Source organism: Cryptomeria japonica, chromosome 6 (genome assembly GCF_030272615.1).
Source record: "Cryptomeria japonica chromosome 6, Sugi_1.0, whole genome shotgun sequence".
Taxonomy (NCBI): Eukaryota; Viridiplantae; Streptophyta; class Pinopsida; order Cupressales; family Cupressaceae; genus Cryptomeria; species Cryptomeria japonica.
In genome coordinates this window covers 553,285,515-553,310,461 of record NC_081410.1, presented here as the reverse complement: position 1 = coordinate 553,310,461, position 24,947 = coordinate 553,285,515, and the positions used below count along the sequence as shown (strand labels likewise).

At 38.4% G+C, this 24,947-nt stretch overlaps 1 protein-coding gene across 1 annotated transcript in view; it reads right to left on the bottom strand.

The window, feature by feature from the left end:
- LOC131067302 (MACPF domain-containing protein At4g24290) overlaps nucleotides 1-24,947 on the bottom strand; it is an 85,270-nt gene that overhangs the window by 47,551 nt on the left and 12,772 nt on the right. The window contains exon 3 of the mRNA XM_058002264.2: nucleotides 14,639-14,840. Coding sequence (XP_057858247.2) covers nucleotides 14,639-14,840 — 202 coding nt within the window. The remainder of the gene's footprint in view (nucleotides 1-14,638; nucleotides 14,841-24,947) is intronic.

The following is a 24,947-nucleotide window of genomic DNA, read 5'->3' as shown; positions in this document are numbered from 1 at the left end:
ATCAGCACCAAATGCAATCAAGTTGAAGGCGTCATCCATCCAATTCAGGATAAGGTGTTTGAGGTGTTATGTACCATTCTTGGCAGGAGGATCGAAGTTGAGACAGATGTGGACCTTCAAGAGTTGGAAGAAAGAGTCAAGGTCATCTTTTGCAAAGATGAGAATGTCATCACGGATGAGCAACGGGATCTAATGTTCGCTACTATGCTCCTGATTGAGAAGATCAAAGAACTCGAACCTAGATGGGATGCGGCTCTTCTCAAGGCATTTGATCAGGTTATCCACTTGGAGGAACGAATGAGGAATCTTCCTGAGATTCCTATTGCTGAGATTGAAGGAATTGTGTCCAGATTCATTGCATATGCTAAGAAGGAACATTGGAAAGGGAATAAGGTTCTAGAAGAGAGGTTGTTGTAGATGATGTGGCACCTTAATTATCATTGGTCTATGTTTCCTAGATTTTTGTGCCAATTAAATATTTGGCTATGCATTTAATATTGTTCAACTAAAAGGGGAACTTTTTGTAACAAACCCTAATTAGGGTTTAGGTGTCAGAATCTCAGCCGTTGATCTTCTTTTGATCTGGGCCGTTCATTGTAATTGAGGATGCTATATATACCCTCACTCATTTTCATTTTGTCATTAGAGGAGATATTATAGAGAAATAATTAGATAGTCAGATAATTAGAAGATTAGAGCTTTCGGAGAGAAGAAAGTTATTTTGTAGCAAGATTGAGCATTGAAGAAAGAATTTCAAGCAATTGTTGTCTATTTTGGCTTTGAGATCAATAAAATATTGAAGTTATGGTGTTTTATTGCAATTCTTGTGGCTATTTTCATGGTTGTTTACTTTCTTGAATCATTCTCAGTCGGAGTAGCATTTTTAGTTTGAAGGACTAAGTGTTGGGCTTGATCTTTGGTGAGATTCACGTTCCAAACCACTAGCTTCTTACTGATTGTAAGAACACCTTGTGTGGTCAACTGGAGATACATAGATTGCTTGAACCTTCGATCATTATCGAACTATTGATATGTACCTTCATGGTAGTGTCTATAATTCTTGATGATTCGAAAAATCACTAATCACCTTAGAAGATCGCATCAATTCTAGTAGAGTTGTAATTCCTTGGCAATACTGAAATTGGTAGAATCTTACCAAGTCTAGCCTACATTGAGTCATTCGTAGGATTAGGTTAGAATTCATCTCTTGCAAACCCTATCTTTTGATCTTTTTTTTGAGAACTTGTTAGTTTTAGGAAAATTATGTTCCTGCAATTCGGAAACGTAAGGCCCCTTGATGAAACAGCATTCACAACGACCACTGGTGCTTATCCACACGTAGAGACCCTACATCGAAGAACCTTGGAGTCATCCTGATTGATCCTTTTTCGCGACATCTTCAGCAATCAGAGGCTTTATTCAAGAGAGGATAAGGTACCCTTGGGTATTTTATTTTGTGTTTGATAGTGTACAAAATACACGTCAACAACTCCACAAACATTCAGCACAATTGGGAATCATGTATGAATCCACCACTAGATTGACTAAGAAAAATATCCTCTCCAAAGCTAATTACCCTTAGGAATTTTTCCCTAGGGTTTCAAGTTGAACAAAGGGTCCAAACTTACAATAAGAAAATAAAAAATGAGCCAAGATAGGAAATTTTCTTCTGTAATCCCTTTTTCTATCCATCTAAATTTTTGAGAAACTTGTTACTTTATTTCTCATAAAGTGACCCTTTTTTATATTTCTATTATTTTTGGGCCTTGGAAAGATCACTTTATATTTAAATGGTCACTTTTGAATAAAATAATTAAATAAATCAAAGTTTCTCATAAAAAAATTAGTTTGAGACAACTTGATTTAATTAATTCAATATTCCCTTACCAACATCTCAATTAACCTACGAGAACTAAATAGGCTGAGGGTCTCCTCCAACTATCACTCCTAAGAAGGGCACATTACAATCCTTCCTAAAATTTCTTATCCTCGAACAATTATAGGTATGGACAGTGAAACACCTGTTCTCCTTCCCAAGTGACATTTTCTAGAGCAATTCTTTCCACCTAACCAGATATTCCTTAATGCTCATGTTTCTTAATATTCTTTCCTTAACATCAAAAATAGCCTCAGGTTATTGTATTAATTGTCTCTCCTCATTCAAGGGTGCTAGCTTAGAAGATGGTGTAATATGTTGCCCAAGTGCCATTTTCAGGCACAAAACATGGAATATATTATGGATTTTGCTCCGCTCTGGCAACTTCAATTCGTAGGTGAGTTCTATTCTTCTCACAATCTTGTATGGATCATAAAATCAAGTCTTTAGTTTTTCTACCCCTCTTCTTCAAGGATGATTTCTTGGATAGCTACAATTGCAAGAAAATCTAGTCACCAACCTCAAAGGAGTGATCCATTCTATGCCTATTTGTGTAGATATTTTGTTGATTTTGTGCTTAATCAAGGTTACCTTTTAATGTTTTTAGGATGTCCAAAATCTCTTGCACCCAATATTTGGCCTTTGGTGCTCTACTCTTAGCTATAAATAAGTCCACAACAAGTAGAACATAATATCCTTATAAGGCTTTAAAGGGAGTCATGCAAATAGACATGTGATGAGTGGTGTTGTGACAATGCTCACCCAAATACAACCATCTAAAACCAAGCCTTTTGCCACTCTGCAATGTAGTTATGAAAATAGATTTCTACTCTTTTATTAACAATCTATGTTTGCCCATCTTTTTGGAGATGATAGCTAGTGCTCAGAGTTAGCTCAGTACCTATTAATTTGATAAGTTCCTACCAAAAAATACTCAAAAATATGTTGTCCCGATCACTCACTATATTCTTAGGTAAGCCATGTAGTCTGAATACCTCCTTGAAGAACAATTTTGCAACCTGTGGAGCCTTATACTCAAAGGATACAACAAAAAAGTGAGCATACTTAGTTTGTCTACTACCACAAATATGCAATCTTTATGTGCACCCACAAAAAACCTATAATAAAATCCATACATACACTCCCATTTTTGCTTTGAAATTGGCTAGGGTTGCAATAAACCTACTGGAAAAGTGTGCTCAAACTTGTTTTGCTAACAAGTCAAACACTCTTGAACATGCTACAAGATATCATTAAGTCCTTTCCATGTGAATTCTCTTGGACTTGTTTATACGTTTTAAAATAACCTAGATGTCCTACCAAAGGTGTGCCATGGATGGCGCTCAAAATCTTCCCTTTCATTTTTTACTTAGGGACATGGTAAATTCTTCCTTCATACAAACTAAGATCACCAATCACTTTGTAGTTTGTACCTATTATCCTGAATTTTCCCTTCCATAACCTCACAAGAAAAAGTGTTCTTAGCATATTCTACCAAAAGGTTAGCCTTCCACTCTACTAAAATTTCAAACATAGCACACAAAATAGGTTTTCTAAACAATGCATAGGCAACTACATTCTTCTTCCCTTACATACAATATCAAAGTCATATGCCTATAGTTTTTTACCTACTGCTTGTTGCCTTTCATTCAAATCTTTCTGATTCAAGAAGTATTTGAGGCTATTGTGATCACTTCTTACCACAAACTTGCCTCCTACCAGGTATGGCCAAAATTTAGCCAAGGCATGCACTATTGCTAACATTTCATTACCATAAATAGAGAATATTTTCTCTATCTCTTTGATTTTCCTACTCTCACATGCAATAGGATGCTTGTTCTGCATAAGGAATGCTCCAATGCCCTCACCTAAAGCATCACATTCCAATATGAAAGGTTAAGAAAAATATAGCAATGCTAAAACTAGACAAGTTCTCATAACCTCCTTAAGCCTATCAAATGCCTGTTGTGTTGCATTTGTCCAAGTGAATGGCCCCTTATTGGTCAAATCTGTCAAGGTGCTAGTTATGAAAACCCCTTGATAAACCTCCTATAGTAACTGCATAAACCAAGGAAACCTCTCAATTGAGACAATGTCTTAGGTGGTGGCCAATCTCAGATTGCTCTAATCTTCTCCATATCAACCTTGACCCCCTACATTGATCACATGTCCCAATTAAAGAATCTCTATCATTGCAAACTCACACTTGGACATTTTGGCATGTAATGATTGTACCTCCATCATTCCCAAGACTTCATCAATATGCTTGAGATGTTCTTTCCAAATTTTGTTGTAAATCAAAATGTTGTCAAAGAAGACTAGAAGAAACTTGCACAACTACCTGTTGAATACATAATTCATGCAAGGGTGGAAAGTGGTAGGTACATTGGCTAACCCAAACAACATGACTGAAAACTCATAATGAACATAGTGGCACCTAAAAGCTATTTATGGATATATTCTCCTTAGACTCTTATTTGGCAATGCCCCAATCACAAAACAATCTTCAAGAAAATAATTGCCCCTTGAAGCTCATTGATCCTGGAAATCAGGTATCTGTTCTTAATTGTCTTCTTATTAAGGGCCCTATAATCAATACACATATGCATAGTCCCCTTGTTCTTTTTTACCAGCATTAATAAAGATACAAATAGACTGCAAATAGGTCTAATATGTCCCATGTGAAGAAGTTCTTTGATTGCTTTTTCAATCTCCACCTTATGCCTTTTTGGATGGTGATAAGGAGTCGAAATGACGGGTTTGGCACCCTTCTCGAGCTCTATCACGTGCTTGAAACCTCTCTTTGGTGGCCTAGCAAGAGAAATAAGACCAAACATTAAACTATGTTTATCCAAAAGTGACCATATATCAACATGATAGTGTCTATCACCTTCTGTGGAAGTCTTGGTAGAAATAAAGCATTGGGCTGCCCATGCAATCTCACCATGTTTGAAAATAGCTTCCATCTTCTTGTTGAAAACACTTTTGGTGCTCCATCACACATGCCTCAAAGGACTACCTTCTTCTCATCTACCTTGAAGTTCAATTCCATTGTCTAAAAGTTCTATGAATATTTTCCAAGTGAATGCAGCCACTGAACTCCCAAAACAACATCTATTTCACCAATTCCAACTATGTTTAAGTCATCAATCAGTTAGTGATTACCCAACATGAGGTTAATCTATGATATTTTCTTTGTGCAACTCATGGTAAAACCATCTACAACCATAGAATTGAACCCCTCCAAATCCTCTACCTCCAAACCTCTCTTCGCCACTAGGCCTTCATCAATGAAATTGTGGGTTGCCCCACTATCAATTAGAATTATAACTTGTTGTCCCTAAAAATTCCCGTAACTCTGAATGAGTGATATCTAGGGGAGTTGGATAGGGTAGCATTGATATCTCCTCTAGAACTTCTTCCACTTACCTGTTCCTCAGGCTCAACTCTTTCCTCATCTTGTTCACTACTTGACTCCTCTCCTCTTTCACCCTCATTGTCCGAAATGACCTCAAAATATAGTGTACCTTGCCCCTACCTAAGCACCTGTGTCCAGGCTCCAATGGCTCCTTGCATGAAAAACATAACTTTATCCTACATAGCTCATTTGACATTTTGGATTTCTTAGGCCACTCCTTTTGAGAGAATTTCTTATCTTTCCTATAAGGAAATGTCTTAGGCTGAAATTTACTCTTTGGTGCAGATAACTCTATGTTCCTTGCTCCTTAATAGCATCTTGGAATGTGATAGTATCAAAATATTTCACTAATCCATGAAGAAGTTCTATTGATCCTTCATTAGAAAGCACAATGAACCTCCTTTCTAAGACATCTATAACCATCACTAATAATCTTTGGAATTCAGATACATAGCTATCCACCGAACCACTCTGCTTCAATTCTGCCAACTCCCTAAAGTGCAACTCTGGATCTTTTTAATTAAATCTATCCATCAATCTCTAAGTAAAATCAGCATATGAATGAATAAGATCATGACCCAAAGTGACCATCCTATGATACCACCACTCGTAATCCTCTCCATTCAAACGAAAAGCAGCATATTTGATTGCTTCATTTTCAGTCATTGGGTTGAATTGAAGGTAGGTATCAATCTTTTGCACCCACGGACATGCTGAATATTTACCCGAGCCATCAAAAGAGGGTATAGATAATTTTCCCATCTTGCATCGCGACTCCTTATTTAGGCATCTTTCTCTTTTGGGTCTGTTTTTCATCTTGGGTTGGCAAAACTCAGCTATTGACATAGCAGCATGAAAATCATCCCCCAAAGATTGATACTCATGCAAATAATCCACAAATCCCTTGTTTTCATTAGGCTGTCCTGCATTACCAGCTTGTGATTCGTCTAAAAATATCGGCATTAATAGTCTTGAAGAGGCACCACTAGCTGCTCTAGTGCTGGGAATACAGTTATAGTTATTTCCAATGTTACTACCTTCCCTATGATAACCATTATTGTTCTACTCAACTCTATTCATGTTCATATTTAGAATCATTTGAGTTAACAAATGAGTCATTTGTTGTTGCTTTCTTGCCAAATCATTCAAAATTTGTTGCATGTTGTTACCCTCCTGAGCATCCCTTCTTTCAGCCATGATTTATTTATCTTGCTCCTCAACTAGAAAATTCGTTGGAACTCCTTCTATATTACTTGGAGGATCTAAAGGTCTTCTCCGTAAATAATACCTGTACACTCCTTCATTTGGCAACATATGAAATTTTTGATTGCATAAAGCTATTTTGACCCAACTTGCAATTTTCACAATTTTTGCATACAAGCATTTCATCAAATAGTTTGCATTTAACTAGATGTGAGTGGGTTTTTCAATAATGCTTTGACAAAAAATCATAAATAGTCACCATAGAATTATTTTTTCTCCAATCCAAATACTAATGACATTTTTCACTAAATTTTTGAATAATTTATGCACCAAATAACATTTGATAAATGTGTAAAATGCTGATGTAGTAATATATTCAGAAATACAATATAGAATTAATGACACAAATCAAAATATAAATATTTATAAATTTAATTGCTGACCTCTGATGAAGTATTGCTAATAATCCAATCAGCAAGTAGTTTACTTCTTAAATCTCCTTAATGACAGGTACGACACCCCAAAGGGTGGTACAGCTTCTTGAATAAGTTTGCGTTTCCTTTCTATGAGGCCATGGCTGACTTGATAGAGCATATAAAGGCTGCACTAGGTTGTGAAGAGGCTTTAAAAGACTTCTAAACTTGCATCGACCTCCTTTGTTGCTTTAACATTATGTATAGTCCTTCAAGGGCTCCAAAATGGTATGGTTGGGTGCAAACCCCTACTAGAAATAAAGTCTGATTTTTATGGTATCTTTTTCATAGCACACATAACACTATAGCTTTTTGATTTGGCTTCCACTTCACACACAACACTAACAAATTTATTATTTGTTTGCAAACTTCTATATATTTGTTATCTGTAAATCCTGCAAAGATAATTCATCACAGTTCAACCTCTACTCCACAAACATTCGGCAAGATTGTGAATCCTATATGAATCCACAATTATATTGGCTAACAAGAATTTCCTCTTTGAAGCCAATTACCCTTGGGGTTTTCGTCCTAGAGTTTCAGGTTGAACGAAGAGTCCAAACTTCACGATATGAAGATGAAAATGACCCGGGATAAGAAATTTCTTTTTGGAAACTTTTTAGTTTATTTCTCATAAAGTAAGCCCTTTTTTTTTTTAATTCATTTTGGGCCCCAAAAAGTCAACTTATATTTAAATGGTCGCTTTTAAATAAAATAATTAATTAAACCAGAGTTGCCCACAAAATATTAATTTGAGACAACTTAATTTAATTAATTAACTATTCCCTTACCAGCCTGCTGATTAGCCTACAGAAATTAAATAAGCTAAGGGTTTTGTTGTGACGTTTTCACACATCGCCCCATTCCAAATGGGGACCCCCTACTTTTTAGGCCCTCCCGGTCTTTTGGCTTGTGTTTTTGGGGTCTTTTCGCAGCGGTCTCGTCAATCTCTTCGCTTTGCGGATGTTCGAGGGTCAGTTAGAGTTGATCTGCTTCTCTGTCGAGTGAGTTCTATGAAGTCTAGGGCCTGTTTTGTCCCATTTTAGGGTTTTTGCCTTCTGTCCTAGATTTTAGGGGTTTCTGTTAGGGTTTTGGGAAAACTGAACATACAACTGGAATCAAAACCCTTCAAGGAACCTCCCAGTAAAATTTGAGCCCAAACGGAGCAACTTTCTATTTTTAGAAAGTCCCTATTTTTTAGGGATTTTTCCGGGTCCTGGAATGTCGTCATTTTGCCAAAAATCAAACTTACTATTTTCAGTAATTTCTATTTTTAGTAAGTTTCTATTTATAGTAAGCCATTCCTGCACCCTGTCTAGGGGTCTAACGCTGACACTTTGAAGGTTTCTATTTTTAGAAAGTCGGTACTGGCAAGGTCAATCAAACAAGGCGACAAGGATCAGACGTTCGCAGACATTTCTAATTCCGAAAAGTCAAACAGTAGACAAAGAGAGCCAGAAATGGGTCAAGTGCTGGAAATCCATTCCTAAAATGGGAAGTTTGGGAAAACACTTCAAAATCACAGGAGGTCAAAATATTCTAAGTCTGGGAGATTAGAGGTAAAAAATCCGTGAATCCATGGCCAGAGAGAAATTGCGCCCAAATCTGGAGATGGGCGCCAAAATGAGATTCTCAAGGAGAGGTGGAAAATCCATGAATCCCTGGCACTGGCAAAATTCCGCCCAAGTCTGGAATTGGGCGCCAAAATGGGATTCCCAAGGACAGAAGAAAAATCCATGAATCCCTAGCACTGGCAAAATTCCGCCCAAGTCTGGAATTGGGCGCCAAAATGAGATTCCCAAGGAGAGGTGGAAAATCCATGAATCCCTGGCACTGGCAAAATTCCGCCCTAGTCTAGAATTGGGCGCCAAAATGAGATTCCCAAGGAGAGGTGGAAAATCCATGAATCCATGGCCAGAGAGAAATTGCGCCCAAATCTAGAGACAGGTGCCAAAATGAGATTCCCAAGGAGGGAAGGAAAATCCATGAATCCTTCTCCGGGTGAAAATTCCGCCCAAGCCAGGTGGAGGGCGCCAAAACAGGATGTCCAAGGATAACAAAGAAAAGATGAGATTCCTTAACCAAGTGTGATTTGAGCCCAAGGATGCAGTCAGGCGCTGAACAGAGGAGGTCAGGGACAAAAGGAAAATCCATGAATCCCTGGCCAGAGCAAAATTGCGCCCAAGTCTGCAGTCAGGCGCCAAAATGAGATTCCCAAGGAGAGAGGGAAAATCCATGAATCCTTGGCATGGTGAGAATTCCACCCAAGACTAAAAAAATTGAAATTTTGCCTAAGGCATGGAATCCAAGGAGTCAAGGAGGAATAAAAAGCAAAATTCCCCTCGGGCGAATTTTCGAATTTGCTATTTTTAGACACCAAATCTCGACCAAGTGTGGAAATTTTTATAGATTCGGAATCGGGATGAAATTCCCCATCCAATGAACCTGGCTCCTTAATTTTAGGAGGATCCCTAAAAAATAGGGATGTTGAAAAGAAGACATGGACAATTCACAAAACAATGAATTCCTTCCTCAGGAGGAATTTCCGCACCAGCCTTGTGGAGGGCGCCAGAATGAAGAATGCATGGAGAAACAGGCAAATTGCAAGAGTCCTTGACAAAGGCATTTTAGCGCCCAAGTGAGAAAAGGAGCGCTAGATAGAAGGAGGCATGGAGGATTCACAAATTCACTGAATCCTCCACCAAGTCAAAATTTTGTCCAAGATGAAAGACAGGCGCCAAAACCAAGGAGGCATGGAGGATTCACAAAATTCACTGAATCCTCCACCAAGTCAAAATTGCGCCCAAGAAGAAGAAATTCCAGGAAAGGTAAAAAATTGACTAAGTGTTTGAAATTTCTTCCTTTAGCACATAGTTCTTGGAAATCATGAAAATTGGCTAAGGCATGAAGAATTTCCTTCCTCGGGGTAAGGAACAAATTCTTTTCCAAAGGAGAATTCCTCCACAACAAGAAATTTCCCCCCCAAGGAAGAATTTGAAAAATCCATTTTCAAGGCTCAAATGACCTCCAAATTTAGAAAGTCTTACAGATTTGGATTAATAGGAGAATTCTCTTCCTCCTAGACTTGAAACCCTAATTTGTGCAAAATCCCTAAAAAATAGGAGATGTTGAAAAATCATTGAAAATCTTTTCTAGAGCAAGGCAAGTTCAAAAACTTCAAGAATATACTTCTAGCATCAGAGATTCTTCTCTCCTGAAGTTTTCTCTCTCCAAGGTTTTCTCGCCAAGTGGTAGCCGAGTCAACGAACGTTGAATTAATGAGGCATCTCGCTGCATGCAGCCGTCACATTTACGGCATTATGACAGATTCCTTCTCCATGCAACCGTCACATTCAAAAGATGGTGCATTTATGGCATCATGGGCAATTTTTGCATGCAAGTACATTCATTGCATAGTGGGCACTTTTTGAATGTAATTAATTGTAATGGGATGGGATTAATTGCATATGGGCATGATCAGTTATTAATTACCGATTCCCACCTTGTTGCACCTTGAGTGGGAATCTTCTGGGGTGAACCCTAATTAGGGTTTGCATGGCCTGATTCCTATATAAAGGGGTGACCCCCTCATTTGTAAAGAGGAGGGAGCCTTGTATGAAATTGTTGCGATAAGTTTTGGGATAATAACAGTGAAACATTGTTCTCTGATGGTGTCCACTTAAGTTATTTTTTCAAGACTTGCATGGTTTCACCTTCCTCACTTAGAGTAGAAGTAGTATAGTGCTTTGATTTCAATGGAGAATGTAATGGTGTCTGATGAATTTCCATGGTTCATAATTTTTTCATCTTGCTGATTGTAAGTTGCAGTGTAAAGTTAGTTTGAGCCCTCTAATTTCGTGCTAAGTTCGATTGTGGATAGTCGTTTGGATTGCACCGTTTTGGGTATTCAAATGTCCTTTCTCGATTTGAAAATCCTCTAGCATCCCTAGAAGATTGCACCGGTTCTTGCGGAGTTGTAGTTAAACTTGGCGAAGTAGAGCTTGGTTTATTTGGAATTTGTCCACCAGAGCACTATGCATTGTTATCACTGCCCTTAGGAGTAGATTTAGATCCTTCTAAACCCTTTCCCTTTTACTTTCAGTCCATTTTAGTTCGTTCAAAGCAGAAGTATCACAGATTCGCTATATCTGATGATGGAGTTCCAGCCACAGCAAAGAAGTGAAAGAATGATGCAAACGTAAGGCCCCTTGGATTACCACCAATCACATCAGCCAACTGAGTCACGTCCGTAGCATAAAGGAACCTTGGAGTCGATTGTTTGAACTTCTTGCAATCTTAGCATACAATCGCACTTTATTTTGTGTTCGACGGAGTCATAAAAAACACGTCAACAGGTTCCTCAAACTATCACTTTGAGAAGGGGTCATTACATTAAAAATATAGGGAATGAATATCAGATTTTGCAGCATGAATTTATTGAAGAGGGGACATTACATATTCCCACTTCCCTGTGAGATGTGAAATATTAGCCATGATGATCCAAAGATTGAGGCAGGGCCAATGAATAGAGGAATAGATCACTACCAAGTTGAGAGGACATGGTACCCTTGCAAGGAGAAGTTAAAAAAACTTGATTTGGAGAAGAAAGCCCAAGGAAATGAGAGCTTACAAACACCATGGGCCGACAATCTACAATAGGGGAAAGGTTTACTTCATCAACTCTTACCACAAATAATAGCTATTACTAGTGATGCATAATCTATAGAAGGGGGAAGGTGAAGTAACCCTTTACAAAGAACATATCCTACCCACAAAAGATCTACAAAGCTGCAGCACTAAAAAATTTCAAGAGATAAGCTGCGAATAGTGAATAAGGAAACCCTAGTTGAGTTTGGGATAAGGGGTTCAAGAGCTGGCCAACCCCTGACCCAGGAAAAACTGTAGTCAAAAGGGAACCTCATATACATAAGGCAAAGTGCTTAATGGAAGTTGAGCATCAGCAACGCAACAAGTTAAGACCAGTAACATAGAAGGTCATCAACTAAAGAAATAGGAAGGATACGTAACAACTCTATGAAAGATGCAAGTGAGATTCTTGTATACAAGTGAGAACAAGAGAAACAATGTCACTACCTCAATCCCCTGAGCTGCTAAAAAGAGGTGCAAGATTGACGGGGTGAAGAAAAAGATCTCAAAGAGCTCTCCCATCTTAGTAAGAGAGATAAGCCCCTTAGTAAAGCATTCTCTAAATTCTAACACAAAGAGACCAAAATACAAAAGATTGTGACTCAAGAAGGAGGTGGCACTAGAAAAATCACCATTAAGTCAAAATAAGTGACAATTGCCATGGAAGAAGAGTATGACAACAAAGAAAATACTACAGGGCATATGAAGAAGAGGATGCTGAGATCTTGGAGTTGTCGAAAATTCATGCTAAGTAAAACTGTTTGAGAACAAATATATGAATGGGGATAATACCAAGCAGAAAGGCACACTTGTAGTTATAATGAAATACATTGAGAATATCTTAGAGGTGCTACAACAAGATCTGTGGGATGAGATTTATAAGTAGAGAGATAGCTATGGGAATTCAAGCTAAGAAAAAAAAAGAAGGGAAGAGGTAGAAAGGATCATAGAGAAACTAAACTTGGATTCTGCACAACCTCAACTTGTTTATGATTGCCAACAAAAGAACTTAGATCAAAAGAATACTCATACAGCATAAAGAATGCAGCCATCTAAAGAGAAAAATGGGAATATACTAAGTGGATTGAAGAATTGGTTGAAGCCAACATGGAAGCAGCAAAGCAAACAACTTAGAAGCAAGAAAGCGAGAAGAAAAAAACACATCTCCAAGTAAAGAACATTGAGCTAGCTGCCAAGAAGGTGACTGGGGAGCAACAAAGAGGAGAGCAGCTGAGGTTAGAAGCTCAAAGGTAGGTCGCAACAGATAGAAAGGCTTTTGAAGACTGAAAAAAGAAGCTGGTAAAGTGGAAAAGGAGAGAAAAACTTCAGAGGTTAGAGGAAGAGCTTGTCAAACTGATGAAAGAGCAAGTTGAGCAGGAGAGATTGCAAAGAGAGAGAGAGAGAGAGAGAGAGAGAGAGAGAGAGAGAGAAGAATAGAGAATCGTTGGCAGGAGGAGATAGAAACAAAAAAGGCCAAAAAAAAAGAGAGAACAGGTGGAACACACAGAGAGAATGCAAACAACTAGGAAAATCCGTAAGTGAATAACTGTACATTAGAGAGCAAGACAATGGAGAAAGAGACCCAAGCCAGCAGAAGACTTTCTCTCAAAACACCAGCCAGTGACAGAGGACATCCATGTCTATTAAAGAAAAGAACATAAGCCAGCCAGCACCACCAACAACAAAAAGGATGATATCAAAGATGAACTGAAGGAAAGGATACAAAAGCTCAAAGAAGCTAGGGATAATGAGGCTGGGTTTTTGCATATTCTTGAGACATGGCCAGATGACACACAAACACCAAAAGACTAAATCAATTAGACTGAGAAAGCAGTGAGAGAAGAAGAAAAAAGTTATCAGGTGGCACAAGATGGGAAAGGGGAAGAGTAGAGACTTCTGTCATACATGGAGAAATATAGGGGCACACATGCCAAGAGGGCCTATACTATAACAAGCATGGGCAACATGGGCCATTCCCTCTACAGCCTGATGAATAAGATGATAAACAAAACAAAAAGTGGGTACTTGATGGGGCTGAGTACTAAAGTAAGGTCCAAACCTTCCACCATTGTAGAGGTAGCTATTAAATTAGCTGAGATAAAATTCCACGCTTGGAGGTGAAAAAGCAATTGAGGGTAAAGAAAACATCCCAACAAGGGATTCTGACTCAATACACTTAATAGTTGTCTCTAGTTGGGCAATTAAGAAATTTCATTCATTTTGGGGCCTAGGACATGAGGCAAGGTTCAAGTTCAAGGAAAATATTAGTGAGACATTTCATTGCATGTGTGGTATTGACATGAGCTGGTGCAGAACCAAGAGCGGTAGTGCAGAGGAAAACATGGCAGTTTGGTTCACAAATCAGTGACACGGAGTTGGTACAACTGAGAAGTTGTTCCACTTCCACCACAGGAAGTGCTGCAATTCCTTGTAGACAAAGTTTAGGGATATGTACATTTGTATCTTAAACAGATCAGATATTATATGTACCGCAATATATGGTAATAGTAGACAAAATATGAAATTAGAGAGAGAAGAAAAGTGTTGAGATGTATTTTAGCAGATTGTATATACTTATGTTATAAGATGTAAGCAATGGATAGACAGATTGAGGAGGACCAAAATGTGTTCTCTTATACATATGGCATTCCTCAATTTATGCTAAATTAAAGGACCCACATAAAATCTTTTTAAAGGGATGGATGGTCAATGAGTAGAAAAAGTCTTGCATTCATTAATTTCACTAGAATTTGAACCCTCTTAGTTGGCACAAATTCAATTATTATAGTTTTAGGTCAACAACATTTTTTATGTATCCATTGTGAACAAAATCAATATTCAAAACTTTGTTACAAGATTTAGCTTGTTCTTTGTCATGCTTAAAATATTACTGTTTTAGACAACATCCACAAACGTCCACATCCAAGGTAATTAAAAACTTCTATTAATGCAAATATGTATTGAAGGCACTAAGGTCTACTTTTACACAAAACATGAAACTCTAAAATTTAAAATATACACCTTGTTCTGTTGAGGTGCTTTTTCATAACTTGAAGTGCTCCGATCATCTGTATCTGAGAATCTCTCATCTGCTATCTGTTTTAATAGAGATTGAATCTCAGTCGGTTGAACACTAGAATCATGGTGCTGTTTCAAATAAATGGCATCCTTTCCCCCCATCTCCACACCTACTATAATATGGGTGCCATATTGCTCAATAAAGCTGACCATAAAAATATCAGTTCAGTTAGAAATAAATTTTTTGCTAGGGATATTGGATAATTATCATGAGAATATATGCTTAGAAACAAGACATTACATTTAGTCCAAAGGGTTGTAATGCAATGTTTAATAAAGTGCATTCATCAAGAAAGTGATCTGAGTTCAAACCACCACAACACAATAAAGCAACCCATTACTTGGAGGACATACACTTGTATAGCACATCCACAACTGGGGCGTGTCCCTCCTAGAAGCAATCTAGGCTCTGTATTGTCCAAAGTTACCCTTAACCATTTAAAACAAGATACTACATTGAAGCTCAACAGCAAACGAAAAATTATTAATGTTAGGAAGCTTCCTCTTCATTTTCAGATTTTGGTTGAGTCCATCTCATTAAATATTCCATATGTGCGAGTGATGCTGCAGGCTTTTCAAGATAGATATGAGCCATTTTTATAACAAGAAACAGTAGGAAATGCATTTCCATGTAGAGTTTAAGAAAAAGAGGCTTGTGTTTTTCCAATACTACAGCATAACTTTAGAAACTTAAATATCATCTAATATAAATCACTTCCACCACCACCCTTCAGTAATTCTGAAATTTAACACAAAAATGGAATGGCCAAGGGGACCAAGAGTCAAATTTCAAAATTTGCTTCAAGAGTTTCACTATTGTAAATTTGTAATATTAAAGAACAAAAGGTGGCACATACATTACTCGGTAATAGTGATATGCCCCATGCTAGAAGAACAAGTAGTTTGAAAACTTGAACCAAAGAAGCCAAGATGATAAGTGGAATCTATCATTTCATAGAATCTTGAAACTCAATTTCATAGAGGATTCTAAAGCAAATCTAGAATCCCCATTAACAAGGGCAGTGAATTAAAGCATTAATGACAAGATGATAAACAAAAAGTTAAAACTGCTATTGCCAAAAACATTGATGCTCATTTTTTATGAAGCTTCTAAAGGAAGCCCAAGTCCTTCAGGTCAAGGTAGGATTCTAAGATACAATAAAGGCTATGTCTGTGACGTCCCCTTTTTGACATTAATGGAATGAGGGATCCACTCCTCTAATCTGTAGCATTGAGTGAGTGGCTGACAGCATAGGAATAGTAGATAGAAAAGTTATAGTTACTTCAGTTGGGAATAATGGAATAAGGCTGTTGAGTTGGAGTGGGCATTCCTTGATGGAATTGCCAGTTATCTGGGTCAGATCCAGTTATCTCAGACTTGTCAGTTAATTGGATTGCCTATGATTGAGGAATGGATCAGATTTAGTTATTTCAGACTTGTCAATTAACCATTTGGGATTGTCAATGATTGGGGAATCGAAATAGGAAAGCATGGAAGATAAGAAGCATTGGGGGAAAAAAGAAAGAAATCTTAGATTAAGAACAAAAAAGCAATTTTATCCTCAAGAGTGTGATGGCTGTGTACAGTTAGCTTGTGGCATTTGGAGATGCAAACCTTCAAGCATGGTATTTAGACTATCTTGAGGATGAAAACCCTCAAGGAGAAAATCTATTTTCAGTGTCATTGTTCTTTAGGGCTTTATCAGATATGTATGTATGTAGGGCATGCCTAGTAATTCATATCAAACTAGTAAATTTTAATTTGCATGTGTTGTTTGAAGTAAATATAAAAAGTACAAAAATAGGTAGTGTTGGAGCGTTTATGGGTTTATTATTTGTGTATTTAGTTGAGGCATTTACAAGGGTATCAGAGCCAAGGCCTAGCCAAACTAAGGCAGGTACAAAAAAAAGGTTATTGTATGTCAGTGCGGATAGAGAAACCAAATATCAACTAAGGGAATATAGGAAACAAAAGATGTCACACAAAGATAAAGAGTTGGCATATCTCAACATGATGAGACTCTTCAAGGATGGGCAGCAACAGCTCATTAATCTCTTTGCCCAAAGAATTCAGATGCACAAACCAAACCAAGTCACCATGCCTTCAAGTAATGGTTCACAAAGGGAATCCTCGTCTTCAATGGCAAACCAAAACATCACATTGAAATCAGTCACTGGTATCAGACCACCAAGAGTCACTTTTTTGTAGAGAGAATCCATCCCAAAAGAAGAGGATAAGTATGACTAGCAAGAAGATGACTCAAACACTCTCCGTGCTGAATAGTAGGCAAAGAACACAGAGTTTCGAGCAAACATCTTGCCAATGAACTTTTGTACATTGAAGTCAAAAAACAAAACTAGGAAAGAAAGGAGATCAGTCCCAAACCATCCTCACAAAGATCTGTAAAGAAGATTGAGGAAGCTCACGGACCCCTCATTTTATAGATCTAACAAAGCTTCAACCTGATCTTGGATTAAAAAAACTGAATACCCACTTCTTATCAAGCTCTATTGTTACTGAAGATGAACAAGATAAAAATGATAGCCAAAAATAGATTAGAGAAGAAGAGTTGAAGAGATAGGAAGAAGATAAACTAAAACATTCATTCAAATTTCAAGTCAAGAAAAGAAAATTTTAGGAAACATTGGAATTACAAAGGAAAAGTGAAGAGGAGGCAAAAAAAGCACCTTGTAGATTTAAGTGTTCCATGGAGTTTCCTAAGGAAGGGATGTGGGGACAGGTTTCAGGGATGGGGAGACCAAGGGCATAAATTTGGGGATGACGAGGGGATGATGGGGGGACAACAGTGGAGCAGCACTGGGGGGGCAGCACTGATATGCAAATTGAGGTAAATTAAAATCTTCAAAGCAAAATATGCAATATAACATCTCTGCAAGTGCCCCATGAAAGGCAAACTAGTTTTCACAAAGTTAAAGGTTGCAATCAGTATGTATGGCATGTGCCATACAACAAGCAACCTAGCAGCATCCTTCGCAGAGGTTGTGGTGCTATGGGGGGAGGTTTCCCCCAAGTCCCCAAGTCTCAGAAACATCCCCATATAGGGGACGCGAGGTTTTTTTTGGGGTATTGTTGATGTGTTTTTTATGCACATGCGAGCACAGAATAAAATAGCCAAAAGTATCTTATCCTCTCTTGAACAAAGCTTCTCAAATGCTGAAGATTGGCTTAAGGATCACTTGAGACAACTCCAAGGTTCATAAATGTCAGGTCTTGACATGTGGATAAGCACAGTTGATTGATGTGATTGCTGGTATCACAAAGGGACTTACGTTGAATTGTCGAATGCTTGAATCGCTGGAACTTGATCATCTGATGTTGCAATCTTGTGATGCTTTTTTGATCCTAAACTAATTTGAGTTGAAAAAAAGGGCAAAAGATGAAGGGTTGAGAGAGTCTATCCTAATCCTAAGAATACAAGAAGTAGTTGAATGATTATGTGGAATCCTACTGGGCGAGGTCTCGCCATCAACTTGAACAATTTGACACAAGCTCAGTGCAATCTTCTAAGGACATTTCAAAGATGTTCAAATAATTACCATCAAACATTGCTAACCATTCAAGTTAATGCATAAACAATGGACGCATAACAACTTGAGGTTAGGTTCATATCATTCCAGTTGACTACACAAGGCACACTTACAATCAGCAAGAGGCTAGTGGTATGGACTAAACAAATTCCACACAAATGCATTCAACAAATCCCTCCATTCAATCTAATAACAAGAAAGCAAATTAAGAAGTAAAGATCATGCAAGTTGTTGAAGCAACAAATCAAATTCACCATAACTTCAATGAAATCAATTGTTCTTTACAACAAGGCTTGATAACAATCTTTGCCTTCTCCTAGTCTAACTTCTATTCTAATTCACTATATTCTATTCTTCAAAAACTATCTATTCTTCTATTCACTATTAACCTTTACAAATGAGAGATTTGAGCCGTTTATAGTGCTCTCAATACAATTCGATGGCTCAAATCAATTTGAGATCAATGGCCGAGATTTTACAATGAAAACTCTAATTAGGGTTTGTTACAACAAACTCAATTCTGGCCAATGAAATAATTACACACTTTGTCATGACCAATACATAATAAGGGTAGGTGCCTCGAAGTTTGTGCCATCCTAGACGAGTTGGGTACATTGCATCTAGACATGTTGATGTTGAACTCCTCTGATTGGCGAGTGGTGACTGGGATGATGACTAGGATTCCACCTTTAACTTGCACTTGTAGGCTTGATAGATCATCATGAAGGAATATTTCTTTATACTCAACATTATCCAGCTTCAACGATGATGGTGATGATTTTCTAACTTTGATTTACTCTTCTGAAACTATTCTCTTAAGGGCTTCAATCATGGAGGTGCAAGGTATAGATCTTGTCTTCCTCTTAGTTTTGGAGTATTGATGTTGCTTGGAACGAATTCTTGATGGCACAACTGCTTCTCTGCTTTGGAATTCCTTCTATGTGACTCCTTTCATGTTGTTGGTGTTGTGAATGCTTCTTGTGTAATAACCTTCTTGTGCTTGTCTACGAAGTTCCCTTGAGGATATCTTCCTTGTATCTTGATCTTGATGTTGAAATTTGATCCTTGAGAGACTTGTTTCAATCCTTCTCCAATGTGATCCCCTTGATTTCTTTCTTCATCTCCTATAAAACAAACGAACAAGCATCAAACATACATGATATATACCTTATATAACCTTCTAGTTTGATATAATTATGTGATTTCATGTAGTTTGCAGGTATAATAAGAGCATGAAGGAGCACTTGAAGTTGATGATGTTCTAAGAAAAGGGCACTTGAAGTTCGCTCTCACCTTGATGGACATGAATTTTCGCTCTCACCTTGATGTATATGAAGCTCGCTCACCTTGCTGCTCATGAAGTGATCTTTGAACTTGCTTTCCTTCCTTTTTCTTCATTTTATGGGTTTCAGCATTGATTCTTTCCACCATTTATCAATGTAAACATGATGAACTGTCCTTAGGGAAGACCACTAGAAGAAATTCGCTCTCCTACCTTCAAACATGAAGTTCGCTCCCAACCGATCAGCGCACAAACCCCCCCTCAAAGGTGCGGAAACCATCGAGAAGGCGTACGGTGCCACCCGTACGGTGAGGTTGCTGCTAGCCATACGGTGGTGTTTGTGCCAGCCGTACGGGGAGGGCGGTGCAACCGTACGATATGTACAACTTTGACCGTACGGTTGGAGATGCTAGGTCGGACGGTGAGTGAATGATCGCTGAATCCCACCCCGGAGTCCTCCAAACTTAGACAGTTCGGTATTGCACAGGGGAAGGGTAATGGGATGAAATATTAATATTCCAAACACGAGACTTTATTTTCAGAATGAAGATTTGCACTTGCCAGAAGAAATAATCTGAGGATTCGCACATGCAAAGAGAAATTATATTGATAATATACGCACAACAGATTACACAGACTCCGAACAAAAGCATAATAGGGTGAGGAGTTACTTCCATCAAAACTGCGGATGCCAAGTAGGGAAGATCTTCCACCTCCGAAATGGCTGACAACTGAACTCCAACTGGAATTCGCACATAGAAGGAAAATACCAAATTCGCATACCTACAACAATGACTAACTCGGCCATATATATGGGCTCCAGGAAGTTTCTCAAAGGGTTACAAACGAGCCGACACCAAAAAGTTTATAACTAACTAATTAATAAAAGGGGACTGAAATATATTATTAAGTATGGGGCCGTACAATAAATTATTTAAATTGACTATTTAATTATATCAAGGACATTACAGTCCTCCCAGCCCAAAAATTGCTTGCCCTCAAGCAATTGCAAACTCCGATGCTCCCCGATCTGTTCACTCTCCCAGACGATGTCATCATGTCTGAAGATTGCCTCCATCCGTCTGGCCAAAATTTCCCTCACGAGGAAATTGGACATCCCCCTTAGTACCACCTTCTTGCCATCCACTTCGAATGAGAATTTCATCCTCTTGAAGCTTTGTGTGCACTGGTCGAGGGTCTCCATCCATCTAATGCCCAAGATGACATCTGTATCATCCAAATCAATCACGAAGAAAGCGTCTGTCACTGTGTAGTTTCCCATGGTGATGCTGAGTTGTGGAACCAGATGAGTACATGACAATAGATTTCCTCTCGCTACCTTGACTTCGAACCCCTCCATGCTCCTTTGTATGCAAACCCCTCCTGGTGACGAGTGATGAGTTGATAGAGTTGAGAGTGGCCCCACTGTCCAACATGACTATGACCCATTGCCCTTGGAGTGTACCGCGAATCTGAAACACACTGCACTCTGGAGTGCTGGTCAGAGCGGCAATGGCACTTCCCCTACAGACCAGTGTGGAAATTCTCTCTATACGATCTATGTTTTCTTTAGCCTCCCCCGTGCTTTGTTGACCATCTTCCTCATTCTCTTCTTCGTTGTCGAACACCACTTCAATGGCTAAGCATCAGTGCCCTAGTCCCCACAGCTCCTTGCAGGTAAAGGAGAGTTTCCTACTCCTGAGTTCCTGCCTTGTGGCTTCATCTAATGATGGCTTCTTCGGGGCTAGGGGTGGTTTGTCATGCGAGTAACTCTCGGAGGAAGAAGATGAGGTCGCCATGTCATGCGCCTTCTTAATCGCTTCAGAGAGTGTTGGGATTGAACCCTTTCACCCAACCCTTCAGTGGTTCCATCAATCCGTCCATGAATAGAACCACCAATCTCCTCTCCGAGATATCTGTTACCAACGTGGACTGTCTCTGGAATTCTGCAATGTAATTGTCCACAAGCCTAGATTGCTTTAATTAAGCCAGTTCCTTGAAGTTGAGTTCTGGGTTCTTTCCGTCAAAACGGTCTATAAGCCTCTCCGTGAATTCGGCATATGAAGTTATTTGATCGTGGTCGAGGGTGACCATTCCATGATGCCACCATTCGTGAGCAACTCCTTCCAGGTGAAGTGTTGCAAATTTGATAGCTTCATCTTCAGGCATTGGGTTGAGCTGGAAGTAGGTATCTGCTTTTTGTACCCAAGCTCGTGTTGAGGTTGCTCCGATCCCATCAAAGGATGACAAATTAATCTTACCAACCTTCCGTTTGATATCATAGTTGTAGTAGCCACGACTTCTACCGCTCGAGTATTTCATCCGGAGTTCAACATAATCCTTGAAGGATATCTCTCCCTCGAGACTTGCATCCTTCCAATCTTGATTTAGTTGTTCTTGCAAATCTTGGAAAGTGGCCTCTTGCTCCCCATGGGGTGCTTTTGTTCTCTGGGAAAATGTCGGCATCAGTGGCCGGAAATGGGAGCGTTGTGGGTTTGACCTTCCAATGACCGAATTATCGCCATGATCTCCATTTGTTTTACCTACGACCAATTGTCGCAATGTATCCTCCATGAGTTTTTGTCGTTGTTCCCCTCTGATCATTGTTTCATTGAGCTAAGCTTGGCTTCTGGTTAGCTCCCTTACCAGTGCCATAACTTCCTTGGTAGGATCCTGTGGTTCCCCCATTTTATCGGCAGAACGGTACCTCCTTCTGGTGAACACCTGCATCCACTACCCGACAAGCTGGCAAGATCACCAGCTCCGATACCACTGTAATGTACGGTTGTGACCTTTTCACACATCGCCCCACTACTAACGGGGACCCCCTCTTTTCCGTCTTGTTGCATTGTTAGGTTAGGGTAATTTTGTGTTTCCTGTGCTCGAGTCTCGAAGTTTTGACCATGCCTAGTGCCATTAGGGTTTTTGAAGTTATAGGATCAAGTTGCAAACGTTGATATTTTAATGATCCTAAATTTTGTCTAAGTGTTGACCTTTTTGAGCGTTAACGTGTTTTTAAACACGTGCATCGGTGATTTTAAAGTGCCAAGGTATTCCTAGACCTTTTGGAGTTATTTTCTCGCTCCTAAGGTATTTTTAAATTGATTTCATACTTTATCCCGATAATTTCCTAGCATTTTGCTCATTTTTTTGGAAAATTTGCCTAAGTCCAGTCTAATTTTGAAGTTTCTAAGCAATTTTGAGTGGTTAAAATGCCAAATTCTTAAGGGAAATCCATATTCCAAGGGTTAGAAGGTCAAATTCCATGCTAGAGGTGTTTTTCCCCTCATATTCCAGACTACCCACCCTTTTCCCCCACTCAAAATCCACACTACACTTGGGTTTCCCCTGAAATCCATATTGGCTATGATTTTCCACCATTGTTTATCCATGCCTGGATCGATTTTCCCCTAGAAGTGCTAAAATTTGGCTATTTGTTAGGATTTTTCCACACGGAGGTTGATTTTCCACTAGGAGTGCGGACTAGAGTGTGGACTATAGTGTGGACAACATTGAGGATGATTCCATGCCTGGGTCGATTTTCCACCAGGCCGTTTTGTGACAAGTTAGTGCGGATTTTTATGCAGACTCTCAGTCCATACCCAAATCAATTTTCCACTGAGAGCATTTTGATGAGTTTTAAGTCCAGATTTTCATCCAGACTGAGGTCGATTTTCCACCAGGGAGTGTTTTTTGCAAACAAAGTGAATTTGGAGTGTGGATTCCTTGTCCAGACTGCCATCGATTTTCCCTTGGAGTGTTTTATGTGCATTTTGATGAAATTTTGCATGGATTTTTATCCAAGCTAAGATCGATTTTCCCTTGTGGGGATTATTTTGACATTTTAAGTGATTTTAATGGGATTTTTTAATCCCAACTAAAGTCAATTTTCCCTTGGAGGCTCAATTTTGACTTAAAATTGAAATATTTAATAAGTGAGCCCCATTTTTAATTGTTTTTAAATGATGATTAACGATTATTTAAAATTTTATAAACAAAATTAAATAACTTGCAATAAGCATTTATTGTTTTTACCCTTCTAGAAGCAAGTTGGTTTTTTACCAAACAAGTATATATGCAAGTGTTTTATCCCACATTGCTTGTGTGGTGAAAGTGAGAGGCAAAATCAAGTATAAGAGAGGAGTCTCCAACAATATTTTATTATTTAAATCTGCCAGGTGTCTCCATGAGAGGCAATTTTTCTCTCTTATTGGCGAATTTTGGCAAAGCGCTGAAGTGAAGTGTTGGGTTGAGGATTCTTTCCTCCATTTTTTTTCCAGCTTGGCAATCCATCCCATTGCTGCCATTGAAGACCATTTCCAGATTTTTCGATTTTCCAAGTTTGGTGATTTTTGGTAGAAGATGGCGATTTTTGGTGTTTGGTGACTTTGGCGATTTTATCCTCCATTGCTGCTTGCTGTTCCAGACCTCCATTGTTGCAGATATGAGCTACATTGAAGACATTTTCAGAATTCCAAAAATGACGCTATGGCTGGTGTTGGTAAATAGATTTGTTCTTCTTAAATACCTTTTAAAAATGACTCCCAAATGCCCAAATTGAAAGACAAAACAAGAACCAACAGTTGAGTCACTTGCAATGATAAGTGCAAGTGCTCTCTGAATTTTGATATGAAGGTACAACTCCCTTCATTGGATAAAATGTATATTTTCTGAATATGCTTTTAACTAAAAAGCAATAAAGGAAGACTAACATCTACCCATAACCATGAAAGTAGATGCGAATAACAGATTTATAATGCAGTGAATGAAGGTAAGTAAAACATAGTTTAATTATCCACATCCACGAATATGCCATTTCCAATAGATCAAAATGCTCTGGATGTTGATCGAGTCTCTCTCATGCCTCAAAGGACAAGGGGGATCAGAATACCCAGACAAAGAATTAACAGCAGATTTCTTTCCAAATACAAATTATTTCTAAAATCCAAGTTTCAGAATTAAATGCATACAATGTAACAGAAAAGGCAATGAAAGATAATCACAAGAGAAACAAAGTTCATTGTAATCAAAAGAAAATATTGACAAATTCACAGATCAACAAAATCTTCTTTATTCTATCAATGCCAAAAATGTGAGCTCACAGAATCAATTTTTTTGAAAAATAAAACTGTGCAGTCCAGAAAACAATGCTGCCTCTTCCTTTTTTACAGCAGAAAGATAAATAAAAGAAAATAAGAACCCTTTCTCATTTCTTTCATTACATATATATAGCTGAGAATTTCAGTTATCAATAACTGATTCTTGAAAAGATTATTAATTAATCTTTTCATTTATCTTCTATCTTCTTCCGACAACTCTTTTTAATTTTGCTTCAAATATTTTATCCTCCACTTTCTGAAAAATATTTGAAGAAAATGTAATTTAAACACATCTAATTATGTGTTGACAGGTGGTCATTTC